Raw genomic sequence first — 17,861 nt, forward strand, 5'->3', positions numbered from 1 at the left:
GTACATACTGTTGATGCAAAAAATTGCTGTAGTCGATAATATTCCACGTCATCGTGGTAAGAGTATTAGTGAAAGTAGCTTTGCACAGTAGCGATATCGTAATCAATGAACTTTCACACCACGAGGATTCAAATTCAGAGTTTGCAATTAACTTTGTTTGATTAGCACATTCAGATGTATGAAAATTATGGCTTTATAAGTACACAATTTATGATATAATTTACATTATTATTATAATATAATAATTACGGAGATTTATATAGCATTTTACTTGATTTTACTCTTATAGGATGTAATCGGTGAAGTTCTACTAAGGTATCATTATTACTAGTTAAAAACTTTTACCAATACCCCGTTATGACGATGTAAAGTACATCGCCTACGGCAATTTTTTGCTCCAACAGTATGCACGTTTAATTTGTAATATATGTATATATATATATATATTCTGTAATATATATTTCTACGCATTAATAACCAGTTAGTCAACTCTAATAGGTTATTAACCCAATTTTTTCAGAGCCTTTATGTATATATATATATATATATATATATATTCAATTTATCTAAACCTTAAAATATTTAAAGTATGCTTAACAAGTTAATTACGAACGTTCTTACATGTATATAAGAATGAGTAAACGGAATGCTCCGCAATAAATGGAAAAATAGTATGTGTGTTAATTTTCCAAAAAATGCCTCATAAAATATTATAGGAAACATTTATGAGTAAAAGCGAAATTAAATATAATGTAGAAGAACCGTCATAATTCGCAGACAATTCCGGTTGGGGAATCTCCCGACCCGGAACCGGTTTGCTGCTACACCACCGGATCGTAAAAAAAAATTATGGCACACATTGTTATTCATCATACGCGTTCAATGACGTCGGTCTGTACGAACTTGCGGGAACGGGATCGGCAAGGACGTGGATCATGCGTTGTTCGCGTCGGTCGAATTAATTTAACAGTGGTGAAACATGCAACGTCAGCACCGAAGATTTTTGCAGTCAATAGATCGTGAAACACAATCGGAGATTACACTTCAAAATCATTATTTTTATTTTCTTAAATAGTTATATGCCAAGACGATTTTTTTTCTTTAAAGAATGCGATTATGCGAAAATATGCGGAGACGTAGACATTTAATAATGCACATGCTCGGTACTCACTGCGCTTCATCGCGACGCGCACGTATGATTAATCATAATTATATAATAAGTGCTATTGACCAGTTACGACTGCTTCTTGAGAAATTGCAGCATTGGTTTTCTTGCCAGTAGCATCGCAAAAAGTCGCTTCGATTGGCAAAATCATTATGTATCTATAACTAGATGAAACAATCTCAGATAAAAATTTATTATAATACATAATTTTAACATCTTCTACCATTTTGAATTATCTAAAAAACTAAACGCGATGAAATAAAACGATCTATTTTTTGGATTCAGCGATTCAAAATCTATAAGAAACACCTACTCTGATTTGAGTTTCTCCAAAAAGAATTTTTTGTGATTTATATATACATGCGTGTTGATTTTAAAACACAGTCTTAAATTGAAGCTGGAGTACTATCATAACTTAATTTGACAAGCAATTTAATATTATTGATTTCTAATAACCATCTCTAAAACACTGTAAATAATTTATTATGAAAAATGTCACTGCAGCCGGGATTCGAATCTGGATTTTTCGAATTTCATGCGGGCGTTTTACCAATTCGATCAATGAGACGTGATATTAATCGTAATATTTATTTTTTTACAGTTTATAAAACAATCTGTGCAATACCATACAACATCGTATAATTATGTAAGACATTAATATTCATATTTATATTCATATTTTTGCAATGCATAAAATTTACAGATAACAAATGATAAGATACCAGCAGAACTGCTATTACAAGTCAGCCAGTAAGACGATTAAAACAAGGTATTACATTAAATATAAAAGAAACACAAGCTCGTAAAAAATAAAAAATAATAAAAAAAAATAAACAAATAAACAAAAAAATAAACATATTCGAGAATTATTAACAATAACAAGAACATTTGCATTACATTTACCTTTACATTTTCATTGTAAAGTCGCGAGAGATACAATGAAATCCGCGGCGGAAGAATGAAAAGAAGTCTGACATAATATGTATATATAATTCTAATATGTGTAGATAATAGAATAATGAATTATTTTAGATCAACTTAACTTATAAATGGAACAATCGAATAAAATTGGAAGATAAATCACATTTTAAATTAAACTCGCGGCCACTTTTGTAATACCTCAATTTATTTCAATTTTGTAATACGTCGAGAAGTAGTCATGCTTATATACCTAATCGCTGTACTTTCTTCAGAATGCAAGTGTTTTCGAAATTATAACATTGTGTCATTTTTTTACTTCAAAAGTAACACAACTAAAAAAATATGATTTTCGAATTATTATCATGAATAGGGCAACCAAAATTATACTGTAAAAATCCCTTTTTAGCGCCTAAAATATATTCTATGAAATTGAAAAAATGCTCTAAAGAAAGGAATATATGCATTTAAAAATTACTTTTTATCGCACAAATTTTCAAATTATTAAGTTTTTTACTTATAATAACAAAATAAAATGAATTTGATAAAATTTGTTTGCATTTTTAAAAAATTTAATTAGTCTTACGAGGCATTAAAATTAAACAAATACATATTATTTATTATAGTGACTCCAGAGAGAAAGAGAGAGAGTCTTTGTTATGTATTGTATGACACAGAAATATAGAAGATTGAACGTAAAAGCGCCAAATCTTTTTCTCCTTGTGATTTCTCTGACATCACTGCCTACCAATGCATCACGGCGTGTGGGATAATTTATCTAATCAATTCCTTTTTCAAAAATATAAAACATGTAGCATATTTCTGATTAAGAAAAACTTATTTTGGAAATCCTATTTATTATTATATCAGAATAAACTAATCATAAACTTAAATTAAAAAACGATAATGTGAAATATACAAGTATAAAAATAGATAAAATATGTAAATATTATGCACGTATAGGCAAAATATGCAAAAATATGCTTTTATGAAATATGAAAAATATGCTGCAACATATAGAGGTCAAAATGCATAATTTCTGAAACAAATTTGTATTTAGTTTATTTCTTTATTAGTCAAATAAAAAAAAACATGCCCTATACATATTTTGATTGCCCTAATCATGAATGAGTTATATAAAAATTACTGTATTGACAGAAGTAAACTAACTCAATTTCATAGTCTATTCATCAAATAACACTTGTATTACTTAAGGTTTTCAAAGAGATCATAATATCTTCTACAAGAATAACACATTTTGAGTTATATTACTTTTGTGTAAATAAAAAAAGAATGTCAACTATATTAAAATTAAATTAAATTAATTCAACTATATTCAATAACGAGCAGGTATTATTGTTTATAAAAAAAAAAGAATTTTTTACAGAGTACATTTAGTTTTGATGATCGAAGTTTGAAGAAAAAATTGTTTTATTTTAAATTTAGACATTTTTTGTAATCAACGTAAATATAAACTGTTGGCGACATTTATAGATACGAATTATGTCACTTTTGATGAATTATTCCAGATTTATTATAATTTTGTAGCTAAGATATCGTCACAACTCTAAAAGGGTGGTTTTTTAAGAGTCGTGAAAGGAAAAAAATGACAAAAATGACATTTGATTATATTTCTATTATATACTTTTTGCCAATATTATTTAATTGATCAATAATTTTCTGTTAAGTTGTGGAATAATTTTTCCTCTTTTCCGAAAAACTTTATTTGTTGAAATGTGTTTTGAAGTAAGACAACGATTTCGTTCGAATCGTAATTACTTCATACATCTTCTGTTCTTTAATTTATACCGCTCATTAGAGACGCTCTCATTGCTATAGTTTCTTAATCTTCGGAAGTGAAGAGTATAATATATTACATTCTCCAATCATAAACAAGTCTACATATGATTCTATCGTCGCAAGCGAAGCAAGGTCGATCTTGGTAGACTCAATAGTTCCAAGAAGCGATCACCGCAAAGGGCAGGTGGTATTATCCTAAAACACGAGCGTCTCTTGATCACTTAATGTCCTTGAGATATCGCCTCCCTCCGACCGATAAAACCGGGGATTCACCAAGATCCTCGACTAGCAGGTACCACAAGCTTTTCGCGGTGGGGCTGCAACCTCGTGACCCGATTGGATGGCATCTGACGTACTTACCGGTCGCCACCACCATGACGACCAGCAACAAGCGTGGTAACAAATGTAGTGGGAGCGCGATATTTTTCAAATCTGTACTGATTCGTACTGCCACTCTTGCATCGAGACGTATACCGCACGCACCGCATCGACACGAGGGATTGAGGTGACATACGACAGATGGTATAGAAGAACAGACAAAGTCGGTCTGGAGTAGACAAAAGCCACGACTTTAAGCGACCGGCAAAGTGTCGCGCGAAGCTCTTCTTGAACTGACAAAGTTTCAAACCTGAAATGTCCGTTGGAATTAAAGCGATATCATTCGTCGAACAATATTATCTTAAAGCGCGTTGTTTTTAAAAATCATATCGCGGATCCTTTAAACCCGAATAAGTTTTAACAAACAAAAGTTTTGATAGTGACCGGAAAGGACCGTACTCAAAGACGCGTTGTATGATATTATCCGGACATCGAACTGCACAGGAGAAAGTGAAGGGCTCCTAGCTGAAGTTTGAGCCAAAAATCGAGTGTTGAAATTGCACGTATAATCGGTGAGCAACTCTAGTTGAAATTACATGGTATTATAAACCGCGACGTGGGAGCCACAAACTATCATCAAGCCTAAAGTGGAGACCTGCCTTTATCTTCGGCCGTGGCTTGCCGTTACGACTCAATCACCGATAATAAGTCGTCGCAAGTAGATAAAAGCCGAAAACCGCTTCCCCTCGTCATATCATATATCGCGTAGCAACAGACTCAATTGTGCCGGGAAAATGAAGGATCTTATGATGATCTGGAACACTTTGTCGCGCTGTCAAAAATATTCGTCAGTGAATACCAACCCTAATATTGAGAAACAAGTTGAACAGGATGAGACAAGGACGCTGGCGAACCTTCAAAGAAAGTCCTCGGTGGTGGTGAACAAATTCTTCAACGCCGCTTTACCAGCGCATTCCGACAGCAGACAAAACTGGTCGAAACGTAAGTACGAGGAAGTCTCGTTTCAGGGTCGAGTAGCGAAGAGCATTATTTTATTCTTCACGGGGACAACAACCTTCCCGACAATCCGGCAGATTCGAGGCTATGTAGATACAAAGATAACAGTAAGATTTTTAAATACGATATACGGAGAAAGAATATAAAAAAGCAAAATAGTAGATTAGTAGTAGAGAGTAGAATATAGAGAACTATGAATTTTAATGTGGCTGTTTAATGTGTCACAGTTACTGTTTCTATAAATGCTAAATTTGTTTTAATCTTACGGTTAATCTGTGAGAAAGAATATCTTATACACTGAAAAAAAAGATTGGCTGCTGCAGCAAATTAGATGGTAAAATATGGCTTAGCATTTTTAATTGGTTGCAGCAGTCAATTTTTGGTTGTGTTAGTCTATCGAAATCCTATACTGACATTGCAGATAGGCTAACGTAACCAAAAATTGGCTGCTGCAAATCAATTAAAAATGCTATGCCATATTCAGCCAATCTTTTCTTTCAGTGTAACAAACTCTTCCTTTTTCTTATTGTAATTATATAAATATTATAATTATATATTTTAATTATAAATATTACATTGTAAATTTTAAATCAAATATTACATTTGTCATAGTAGTTAAATGATTACAATTAGCATTTAAAAAAAATATTTTGAAGAAGTTAATAGATTAAACTGATATATAACCGATCAATTATTTCATATGTACATTTTACGATTTGAATTCTGAAATTATACATGTTTTCTTTTACTGTTCAAAACGGATTCTAATTGTAAGTCGAAATAGATCTAAATTGGCAGTCTCGTGACAGATTAAATACTCAATTGCGCGGAACGAAATAATAAATGAAAAGATCTTTTAGGAAAAACAAGAAATTAGCGCTATCTAAAAGCAGTAATAAATGCATAATGACTTACCGTCAATAACTAAGTATTATCGAAAGCGTTAAAATGTACAGGTATGCGGAAGACACGCAACACGTTTCGGTCTAATTCCAATTCTCTTCTATAATTTAGACAAATTAACGCAGTGCAGGTAATCGTTCTGCTATTGAAAACCAAAGATATTTAATGAGTTATTGGAATTTTGTATTAATGTTATTGATTTTGAGTCAAACATTGTATTTTACAATAATAATTAAACGATTAAAAACAAGATTGAAAGAACATATTGGATATATCGTTCATAAAAAAATGATACAAAAAATTAGCATTTTTTAAGTAATAAATCGACTCTAAAGACTTTAGGATAAATTTCTTTTCATTTTCTTAAAATGCTGATTTTTTACTTGTATCATTGTTCTATCAATGCAGCAATATATTGTTGACGTATATCCTAATAACATATTTATGTGTTATATATAGCATGTATTATGCTATATCCACGCATAGTTCTATAACTATAATGGGTGCATTCAATACTGCTACAGACCGTTCACTGAGCCCTCGATGAGCATAAAAAGAATATGTTTATTCAGTTTATTCAGAGACGCCAAAGGATTTGTGAATTATCGCCGTGTCATCAATGCGCTCCTCGTCCTGATGAAGTGAACGGCAAAGTTCACGAAACGACATTAGCAATGGATCACGACACGACGATAACCCGCAAATTCTCCAGCACCATTGATAAGATTTATTAGAATGTATAAAAAAAAATTAATATGTTTATTTATTATAGTATTTGTAATATAGAATAACTTATCTATTATTGATAATCTTTAATATTATATTTCTTACTTATAAGTAATATAAAATATTAAAGATTATTTATTATTTAATATCATTAAGCGTTTAGTGATCCACAGTGCTGAATGCATCCAATCATTTAAAATGAACAACTACATATTATTGCTCTAGTGAAATTAAAAGATTGAAACGTAAATCGAATGGGGACAGTGAAAGAAGCGTATAATGGAAACTTCTAAAAAGCGAAAATTGAGACGAGTAAAAGAAGAGTAAACGCCTTTCACGTCTCGATTTTCGTCTCCTAGAAGCTTCGTTTGTACTGTCACTCTCCCTTACATTTGACGTACGCTCTGATTTTTATTTTCGCCAAGGTGACTTTACATGTTTTCTCCAACATCACGGTTTTTCCCAACTAAGTTTAGAGAAATCTCGTTTCATTTTTTACTGTTTTTTTTTTTAATCCATAATTTTATCAGATTTACATTGCATAATAAGGTATATTGTATTTTTAATAAGATATTTTTAATAAAATATAATGTATTATATTGTATTTTTTCCAAATAGCAGCTGAAATAGTGTTACAGAAAAAAATTCTTTAGTTAATTATCTCTTTCTAATTGATGTTAATTGAGCAATTACTTAACTTTTTTACAAAAATTAAGTTATTTATAGAAAATCTGTAATAACTTTTTGGAAATAACAAAAACTTTCATAATCTTAGATTTATTTCAGATTTAATAAATCAATATTAAAATGTCTATAACGGTCGAAGCTAGATCTTAAAATGCTTTAAATAATTCAATCTTGAATCACTAAATATTCATATTTTTATATATCTGATATATATCGATACATATCAGACTTTTTTTAATATTTATGCAAATATCATGATAATTGAATCATGAATTTAAGAGAAATCTACATTCCGAAAAAATCAATCAATTAGATTTAATTAGGTCGTTATTTAACATATTCTATAAGTTCCAGATTTCCAAGTTTCATTCTAAAATGAAATGTAAAATCGATTAAAAAAACACAGTATATATTTACGAAGGAGGAAAGAATGCCGTATATATATTATATAAAAATACGTGTAGTACCTACTTGCAGTTCTCTTCGAGATGAATCGGGAAATCCCCGTAAAAGAATGCGTGCAGGGCCGCTTCAAGGTTTGCAAGTTGTGTACTGCACAAAAGCGCTTGTGTGGAGGAAAGACGTCAAATTAGAATTAAAAAATCAATTCTCCACTTTTAATGCCAACTGTGTGTGCTCGCTTTGGTCATTAATTTTGTAGGTACTTATGTGTAGACTTATGTGTACTTATTATATCGAATTAAGTAGTTGTTTATTTTCCAGTGCTACTAAAATCTTTCAATACATACAGAGATATATTAAGTCGATCATACATTTCAGCCGATTGTATAACTTTTTTTCTTTGGCCGACATAAAAAGTGAAAATTTTTCTATTACTTTTATTAGTAGATAAAAATTCTCACTTTTACATTTTCGTCCTAAAAAAAAGTATATGTTTAATATCCTAAAATAAAAATAAAAAATTGCATCCACTCTAAAGGTGTTTAAAAAATTATTTTAAAAAATGTCTTGTTTAAAAGATTGGTAAACAAACATGTCATATTGAGAGGGCTGGTAAAATCCCTTTCGCACAAAGACGCCTTGTGCGTCAGCAGCGGCCTTGAATGCATGTCCGCGTTTTACGAATAAATGTTCTTGCGTGTATCAAGAATAAATTGCATTCGGTTTTTCGACGGAAAAAAAACCGCAGTCTTTCCAATGCGATAGGAATTCAGTCTAAAATCGAGTAATTCGAGATGTGAGTGCGTGATTACGTCGAGTAAACCGGTAAAACTACACGATACAATTCACAATTACGGAAAAAGGCGAGGGCTGGATCGAAAATTGTAACTGCAGACCATTTCGATGAAATAGCTCTGTTTTAGTCTTGCGCAAGTGACTTTCCACGGATTGCAACATTAAAAATTTTGCGGCAAAAATTTTCACATGACTATACAATATACATACCAACGTAATTGCAAAAATCGCAAAGTGCACTTGCACCGTTGGTTAAATCCGCAGTATGTAATTTGTCGCGGATATAATAGCTCCTTTCCGAAGAAGGAGCAGAAAACAACTAAACAAACAATCAAATTCTTTCACGCTTTGAATATACCGGAAAAAGAATATTTCTGCGTATCCAAGAATAAGAGACACACACATTTTATATGTAGTAACTGTTACATCAAAATATGAGATCATTTACGTCGAAATTACAGAATACAATATAAAAAATATTTGAGAGAAGCTGTATATGTTTAAACTTTTGTTTGTTCACATTAAAGAAAATGATTCGATTTCAAATGAGTGTTTTAAAAGTACTCTTACGAAAAAGAATTGATTAATGTTCCAATAAATTAATTAGCTGTATCAATAATTGATGATACTGCATCAGTAATTGATGAAATATCGTTAGTTACTGTATAGTAAAACAGTTAAATGAAACACTAATCAGTTCTCTTTTTCTTAAGGGTAGGTAGTTAACGAGAGAGAGAGAGAGAGAGAGAGTATTGTAAAAGATTTTTGAAAAATAAAATTTGAGTTTAGTAAAAACTGATGCACAAAAAGTAAATTGGCAAGAAAAGAAGAAGCATGTAAAAAGCATATGTTAATTAACATCTAGCTATGAACGTAATTAATATTGTCCATCTTCTTTATGTTACCTTGATTACTGTCAATAATAATGACTAACTAATGTTCGATCATTGAATTTTTAATTTATGTTATATTATGCATCTTTGAAAAACGAGTTTACTTTGACTTACTAACGCTTGATTGCCTTGTGCAGCAGGATAATAATAATAATACCGAAAAAAGAAAATCTCTACACATCCAATACGATAATGATACAAATTCGCAGGTAAAAGGGATTTTACACGAAAAAAAGAAAGGAAGGATTCACAAGATTATGATTATTTTGTTAATTATCTCGCGATTTTGTATTTTCAATTCCTGATGCCATCCTTAGAAATCATTAAATGTAATTTCGTTTTGACGTCAACGTGTGATTAATTTTAACTTACACGTATTGTCAATAAAGTATAATTAAAATCTATTCATCTTATCTTTTTTCCCCATTTTATAATTCTGTTAATAGTTCTACTTTTTCCTACACGTGTAAAATTCATGAGATTTTTTGTTGCACTGTAATTAAAAAACGATTTAAAATCAATGCAATATGTAAAATATCATAAATAATCGTTCGTAATAAATTGTTGTATGCTTTCAAAATTATTAACGTCTTTCCGTAGTAGATATTTAATATAGTATATATGGAGGTGTTACGATCACCTTTGGCGCCCTACGTTGGAATTTGCTTTTGTGCCTCATCATAAGGATTGCTAAGTCTCTGAAGCATCAATTCTCTGCCAACTGCAACGAACCACCATGGCAGAAAAAAAATTTTTATGAAAAGGTACAGAAAAATTACATAGATCTTAGAAATTCGTAGTTTTTCGCACTCGTAGTGGAACATATTTGAAGGCAGAGGATTTCTAGGTTTTTCGAACAAACAACGCTACTCTATGTTCTAATACGAATATCTATGAAAAACTAATAATTTCTAAGATCTTGTCTCAATCTATACAGATTTTCGTAAAAGTTTTTCCGTTAAGGTAACAACTAAAAAAAAAAGGAATTACCAATTTATAACTCAGAAATACGAATGTAATAAATTTCATATTTTCTTTTGTAATAACATATTTGACGCTTAATGCAATATATTAATGCATACATTTTCTGGCTTTAATTTTTGAAAATATTCTGATTACGTAATCAAGACTGATCGTCAATTCTTTTTCAATTGATATAATAGCTAAATCGCATAACCACGTTTGCGTCATTTATATTTCTCAGATAATTCTTTATTATTTTTAATTTTGAAAAAGATGCCTCTGCAATTGCCATAGATATTGGCACAATTAATAAGATCCATAACGCTACTGCTAAATGTGAAAAGATTTCCAGAAAACCACTTTTAACTAATTCATTTAAAATATCAAGTAAGATAGAACTTTATTTACAAGAATAGTGCTGCCTATTAAAATTTTGCGCCCTACGCTGGAGCGTACCTACTCAGTGCCTCGTAACACCTCCGAGTATATGGAAGTATAAAATATATTAAATAATATATATATATATATTAATTATAAAATATATTGAATTTGCTTAATAGTATTAATTGGTTATTACACTGAAAGAAATTAATATATCTTTATTAAATATTTCATATCTAATTACTGATTTAAATGCAATTTTTTTATGAACAAACAAAAAATTTTCGGATTTATGTATGAGTTAACCTGCGCGAAAAGACATCCTCGTAACGGCGAATCTATTCATACGTTTCATATTTTGAAAACTTATCGAAGCTGCAGATAATCTGGAAGAGTGTATTGAGTGCGGCAATACGTGCCGGCTGTTTGTTGATCCATGCGGAAACAATCTACATTATACAGTTGAGCCTAAAAGAATCATTAGACGCATATAATTCGGTATATTTTTAATTTCTTATTCATGCACTGTCGCTTTCTTTCATGGAAGAGATTGCAATCGACAGATGTCCCTAATTATCGAAACAAAAGAACGTGGTCCGTTGTTTATAATCCCTGATTTGATGAGCCATTTGACAGCAAGTCACGTTTCACGCTTGGTTACTCGAGACGCACGCATCTCGTTGAGAGTCTCGATCAAACTTATAAACAATTCTATCCTTAAGAAATTATAAATTTATTTTTTCAAAGAGCTACTTTTTGCTAAAATGAAGAATTATAAATAGCTTCAAAATAAGTAAATAAGTTCAAGTTTTATTTTTTCTAATTACAATCGCATAAATCTTTGAAAATCAATAACGTGCGAATGACTTCCTGTTGCTTAATTCTTAATTCACTGAATCTTATCTCAAAATACTAATTATGCTGCAATTAGATATGATAATGACTTCACATTTTTCCCCATAATATTCATCGTTTGACATTTTGAGATATAAATAAATATTATCATTGTGATAAATTGTTAATTTATCAGATTGTTGATTGTTTACTGTGTATACTTATCTCACATTTATATTTAGCTTTTTATTTAATGCAAATAAAAAACGTATCGACATAAAAATTAATTCAGTATGTTGCTACTAAATTACATTTAAAAGTTTCCGGTTCCAACCAGTTTTAGTACTAGCAGAGCTATTCTGAATAAATTCGCGTCAACTCTCTTGGCAATAATTATTATATATACATAATGAAATTTCATTTACGTATGCGATTTCGCATGACTTCAAATTCCTTCGTGCTTAAATTCCATATAAAGTTTCTAAAATACTTTACAGACAAAGTGTGTACAGAAATACCTAATAATAATGAATTAATTTTTAATACTTCAAGTAGATAAATTTGTATAAATGCCATATTATATCACTATATATTCTAAATATTTCAACATAATTTACGAATAACGATTAGCTATAATTAACAAGATTTGTAATGCGTTCGGCTTTTTACGCAGCTGTAAACGTAAATAAATTTATAATTTTATTTAAGCTGCTTGTTCAAGCTAATGACAAAATCCTTAGAAGGTATTTCTGAAATAGAACTGATTAAAGATATAATCTTATTGGTTTGATTATATCGGTTAGCAGTAATTGCCCAGTTCTGTTATTAATTACGAAAATAGAATGAACTAGACAAAAAGGATATATCGTACAAAAAATAAAAAATATTTGATCATTAAACAGACTAGTCATATTTAGCTTCGAACATACTTATCTTGTATCACTGAGATACAAGAAAAGGGAATCGAATAAATATTACCGCATACGCGTGAATGATCTACTTGCATATTCGTGCGTGAAAGTAGAAGTTGGTCAAAAGCGTGCCGCATGCACATGACATACTCTTTTACTCTCGATTGAATAAAAGTCATCGACCGACTTAAAATCTGTGGACTACATGATAACTGTGTCAAATAAAAGAGTCAACGCGATTCTTACGTCAGTGGCCATAAAAAAGAAAAAGAAAGCGCGTTAAGGAAGGTAATGATAGACGTCGAAGTCTCGAGCGAGTGATCTTATAAAGCGATAGCTAAGATATTGGCTATATGATCCCTGCAAAATTTGGAAGTTAAAAATGTATTAATATTTATACTTTCTATATAAAAATAAATACTAAAACTGTGGCTGTATTCCAAAATTGATCGTCAGTACTCAAAATTTATTTTGCATCGACGATATACGTTCGTTTTTCAAATGAAATGTGGATGTTCAGCGAAAACGAATGTTCATTGACTCTGCGAATAAAATATGTATTGTACAATACGTGCATTTTAAAGAAATCGTTTTATTCGTATCTATTCGTATTAAATCGTTTTTAATTAAATTAAATTTACATCTTATAAAAATTAAAATAAAGAATGATTAGTAGTGTGTTTCCTATTTTTAACTTAAGAATTTCGCAACGCCAACATTTTTTGTCCAGAAATGTCCGGGATTGCGTTTTATCTCGACCATTTTAAGTTGTTAACTTTAGAGAAGTGCGTTTTATATCTCAGCATTAGGCTTGTCCCAAGCATTATGTTTCTTCAAAAATGCAAATAGAAGAGTGTCGTTAAATATTTATAAGACGTAGATACCTATGTGATTCACCATAGTAGATAAGCGAAATAAAACCATTCAAATGCGGTCCCTATCATTTTTGCATTCAAAACACGAGTGCGTTGCGGTGCGTTGTTCGTAACAGGTAGCTTGGTCCATGATTACTGGTCACGCGCGCGCGCGCGCGCGCACGAGGAATGTATCATCATCGTATCTGAAGAAGTTTCGTTGTATGAGATCTGCTTTAACGGTACAAGTTATGAATGGACGAGACAGTCAGCTGTCAAGTACAGACGCGATGTATCTTCCCCGGCTAGTGCTTTCTCATCCTGTACATAGTTCACCATTAACCTAAAACAGTCGTCCATCCAGACGATAGCAGCACTTATCTTCCTAATTATCATTTTTATGAGCTACATCTACGTATAAAGTATGAAAGTGTGTGGTACTTCTATCAGCAGTACCTTTTCAATCATAGAAATTCTCTATAAATTCCAATATATACAAAATTGATTTTTCTTAATAAACAACTTATGAAAACAACTATTATCATCTCTTTCTCATAATATTTCAATATTTTACTTTAAACAGATTTATAATATCAATTAATGAATTCTTTTAAGATAAACTAAAGTTTATTGAATAAAATATAATCCAAAATACATCCAAATTTTAAGAAAAATTCAATTTAAAAAAAATTAAATTGAATAAATTTCAATAAAAATACATTTTTTAATATATCATTTTAAAATTCATTAACTTTTAAGATCATTCTATACAAAAAAAGATCTCAATTATACATTGCACTTTTATTTGATGGAATACAACGATATAAGATTCTGTCCAATTTGAATATTATATGACGCATTCATCTTTATTTAACTGTAATTAGTTTCACGGGAATTGACAGGAAACCAACGGTAAATCTAATAACAGATGCACTTTAAATATACAGTAGAATATTTTTGCTATACAGATAATGATATTAGAGACTTGTGTACTCAAGAAAAAAAGGATCAATCACAGAACCGGTTCTGCTATAAAGTAGCGACAAAATCTACCAGCAGAAATTTTCAGATTGGAGATAATAAACACAATTACACGTGGGAATGTTTATTAATTACCATCCACAAAAACCAGTTTGTTGACTATCGTGGAATAATCCCGCTTCATTCCGGGATTATTCCATGAGCATTTCGCTTGAATAGCAAATGTATCTTGGAAAATAACTATAAATCATGATAAAATCTACCAGTAGAAATTTCTAGATCATTTATCTATCATAATAAACACACTCACACATGCATATGTATACAAATTGGCACTAAATATATACTATTTAATTCAATTTTTAGATTTTAGTAATCAATTCTTTCTCTACTATACCAGCTCTATACCATTTTGTTAAAAATAAATGTGTTATATAATGGATGCAAAATGTATTCATACAGGGGAAATTTTTATAAAAAAAGTGTTATTTGTAAAAAATAAGTACTAATTAGCAATTTTCTACAACGATTACATTCTATTCCAAAAGCTTCGCGTATTTATGATTGTATAGAAACTAATAGTGTTTTTCCATTGATTGTGAGAAAACTGATGCAATTAAATACAAATCGATTTGTATAATTTTAGTGTTAATGAATAATTTAATCTTTTTAAGATTTTATAAAGTTATCATGATAATAAAGAATAATGTAATCATTTATTAACACTGAAAATGTGTGAATTAATTTGCATTCAATTGTACTCAGTACGCATCATTGTTGTACTAGTTTTTGCAGTGTAAACCGTTATAAGTTTCTCGACTACTTTTTATGCAAATAGTATAATTTTTCTTCTTCACTTATTTTTAAAATTGTATTTTAATTATTTTTTATATGTAATTTTAAGTAAAATAATTTTGAAAATATACAATCCATTTCATTCATTAGTGTCAAATTTAACCTAACGTGAGTCGCCACTGCTCCTATTAAATATATCATTATTTTTTACGAAAACGATAGTTAAATTTGATACTATATAATATCAAATTGACACTGTATAGTGTCAATTATAACCATTGTTTTAGTATAAAATAACGATATAATTAAGTAGGAGCAGTGGCGACTCACGTTAAGTTAAATTTGACACTATAGATTTAACAGTGCATAATTATATAACATATTTGTAGTCCTTCAAACTGCCGGCCGAGGTAATATTTTTCGCAATAAATTTATTTACAGTTTTTCAGCACAGTAACATCTTGCTAATATGATGCTTGATTGTGCATCAAAATTATTTAAGAATTGCTTGTTAATTTAATTTAATTCGTGATATTATTCCAGTAGTTTAATTGCATTTATGAGTCCGGAAAACTAATTCGGCGCGCAGTTTGAAGAACAAATATATTATATATGCAAGTACATATATAGGATATATATAATTCACATTGAATTATTTAAAGCATTAAAAGATCTAGCTTCGATCGGTATAAGTTGTTGAATTTCTATTATTAATTCTGTTTCTCACATTGTGTACAGTCTAAAAATAAGATTCTTATTGTTTAAGAGAATTCGTTAACTTGTGTGTATATATATAAAGCTTGATATTACAAATCTATTAGAACTAGAAAATTGAAATATTATGAAACCAAATGGTATGACATTTCGTACATTATTCTACTTATTAATTACCATATAATATAAAAACTAGATTGACCACTTTATTTAATTCCAGAATCATTCTGTGAACATTTCATTTGGATAAAAAGTGCGCCTTGAAAATTGTAGATCAATTAAAAGTTCGCATGCGATACCGCTATGCATAATAATGGTGTTAATTAGAATAATTTTAAAAAAAATTGATAAGAAAAAAGAGGTAATGTCTCGATATAGCCTATATGATAATTTGAAATTATAATCTTGTTATTTTTTATTTTTTGTTATAATACATTTTTGCATTACATTCAAATTTTATAGTCACATTAGCATCGATTTTTGGTTCGTAGAAATGCGAAGAATACAACGACTCCTTTTTTTCATGGAAATAGAATGAAATGACATTCCGGAAAAAATGTTTGCACGCGTACCATATATGGTATATGGTCAGTTAATGTGTGAATAAGACGTGCAAATCATTATCGGCTACTATCGTCTGCAGGCGTAAAAATCAGGAATGATAAGATAGCAGGTGACACTCTTTAAACGGTCATTAAACACCAGTTATGCAAACGGCACTCTCGCACATACTACTATTGCAGTAGTACCGTCATTTGCGGATTTATTAGCATTATATAAAGACCCGTCACGGAATAAAGAATGCTGACAAAAATGCGATCGGTACGAAACAGTGCCGAGTTGACAAGGATGAAGGAATGCCTAATGAAGGAATGCGAGATAAACACGATCGGAACCAGTTCGCGAATAGAGTTAAACAGCGCTTTGCCACAAACCGCGTAGATAAAATCGACCGCAGTAAAGATCCGACGAACTAACTCTGTAGAATTATCAAATTGATTTTCATTGCAAATGGCAATGAGGCAACGAGTAAAATGCACGGAAGAAACTCGCGTCGCTTTCTCAGATTATGTCTCGTCGCAGTGAAAACCACGAGGGGGTAAACTACCTATGACTCCTGATAAACTATACTTATGTTACGCAAAATCAAAACATCATTGCGAATTGGCAGAGAATTGCCGGAACGAGTTTATTACCTGATTTACATACTTCTTATTCACTATTAATAAATCGCAGAATAACTAACGTTGTTAGTTAAATGATAATTCTTAGATAATTGCAGATAGAATCTGACATTTATGAGCTGTTGGCTTCAGTATTTTTATTGAATCAATCCTTGTCATATTTCCTTCCTCAATAGCGCTTCATGTCAAATTTTCAGCCTGTAACATCATCGATGCAAAAAAACTGATAAAGTGCTGAGCGAGTCTGACACATTCAGGCGTAACTACTGTGTACGTGGTACATACTAAGTGTAAAACAATGTTAGAATAGAGGAACACACGGCGTAACTATGCGCTTTCTATTTGATCATGCATTTGCAGTCGCGTCTCGATTACCACCGGAAAATTATTACGACACAACTGTACGTTGCCAGCGATCTTGCAATAGGCGAGAGAGCAGAACGCCTTTTCTATACCTTTTCTACCTGGGCAACTATGGCAACTAACATGACATGCGCGCGAACATATAGACATTTATAGCTTAATCGTGATGCACTATTAAAAACTTTCGCTCTTTAATTGCAACTTTTAATTATGACTTACACAAATATATCTGTCGAACGCGACCTAATTGTTCGAAG

The 17,861-nt window shown here is 30.7% G+C and overlaps 1 protein-coding gene across 3 annotated transcripts in view; it reads left to right on the forward strand.

Annotated features, from left to right (window-relative positions):
• Nucleotides 1–17,861, forward strand: part of LOC108721571 (scavenger receptor class B member 1) — a 48,519-nt gene that overhangs the window by 12,685 nt on the left and 17,973 nt on the right. For 2 of the 3 annotated variants that reach the window (XM_018446187.1, XM_018446189.1), the window contains exon 1: nucleotides 4,371–5,203. The exons of the other annotated variant lie outside the window; for it this stretch is intronic. In XM_018446187.1, the coding sequence (XP_018301689.1) occupies nucleotides 4,996–5,203 (208 nt within the window). In that variant the 5' untranslated portion in view covers nucleotides 4,371–4,995. Of the gene's footprint in view, nucleotides 1–4,370; nucleotides 5,204–17,861 lie in introns of those variants that run through there. 3 annotated transcript variants of the gene reach the window in all.

This window comes from Mycetomoellerius zeteki, unplaced genomic scaffold (genome assembly GCF_001594055.1).
Source record: "Mycetomoellerius zeteki isolate Tzet28-1 unplaced genomic scaffold, Tzet1.0 scaffold174, whole genome shotgun sequence".
Lineage (NCBI taxonomy): Eukaryota > Metazoa > Arthropoda > Insecta > Hymenoptera > Formicidae > Mycetomoellerius > Mycetomoellerius zeteki.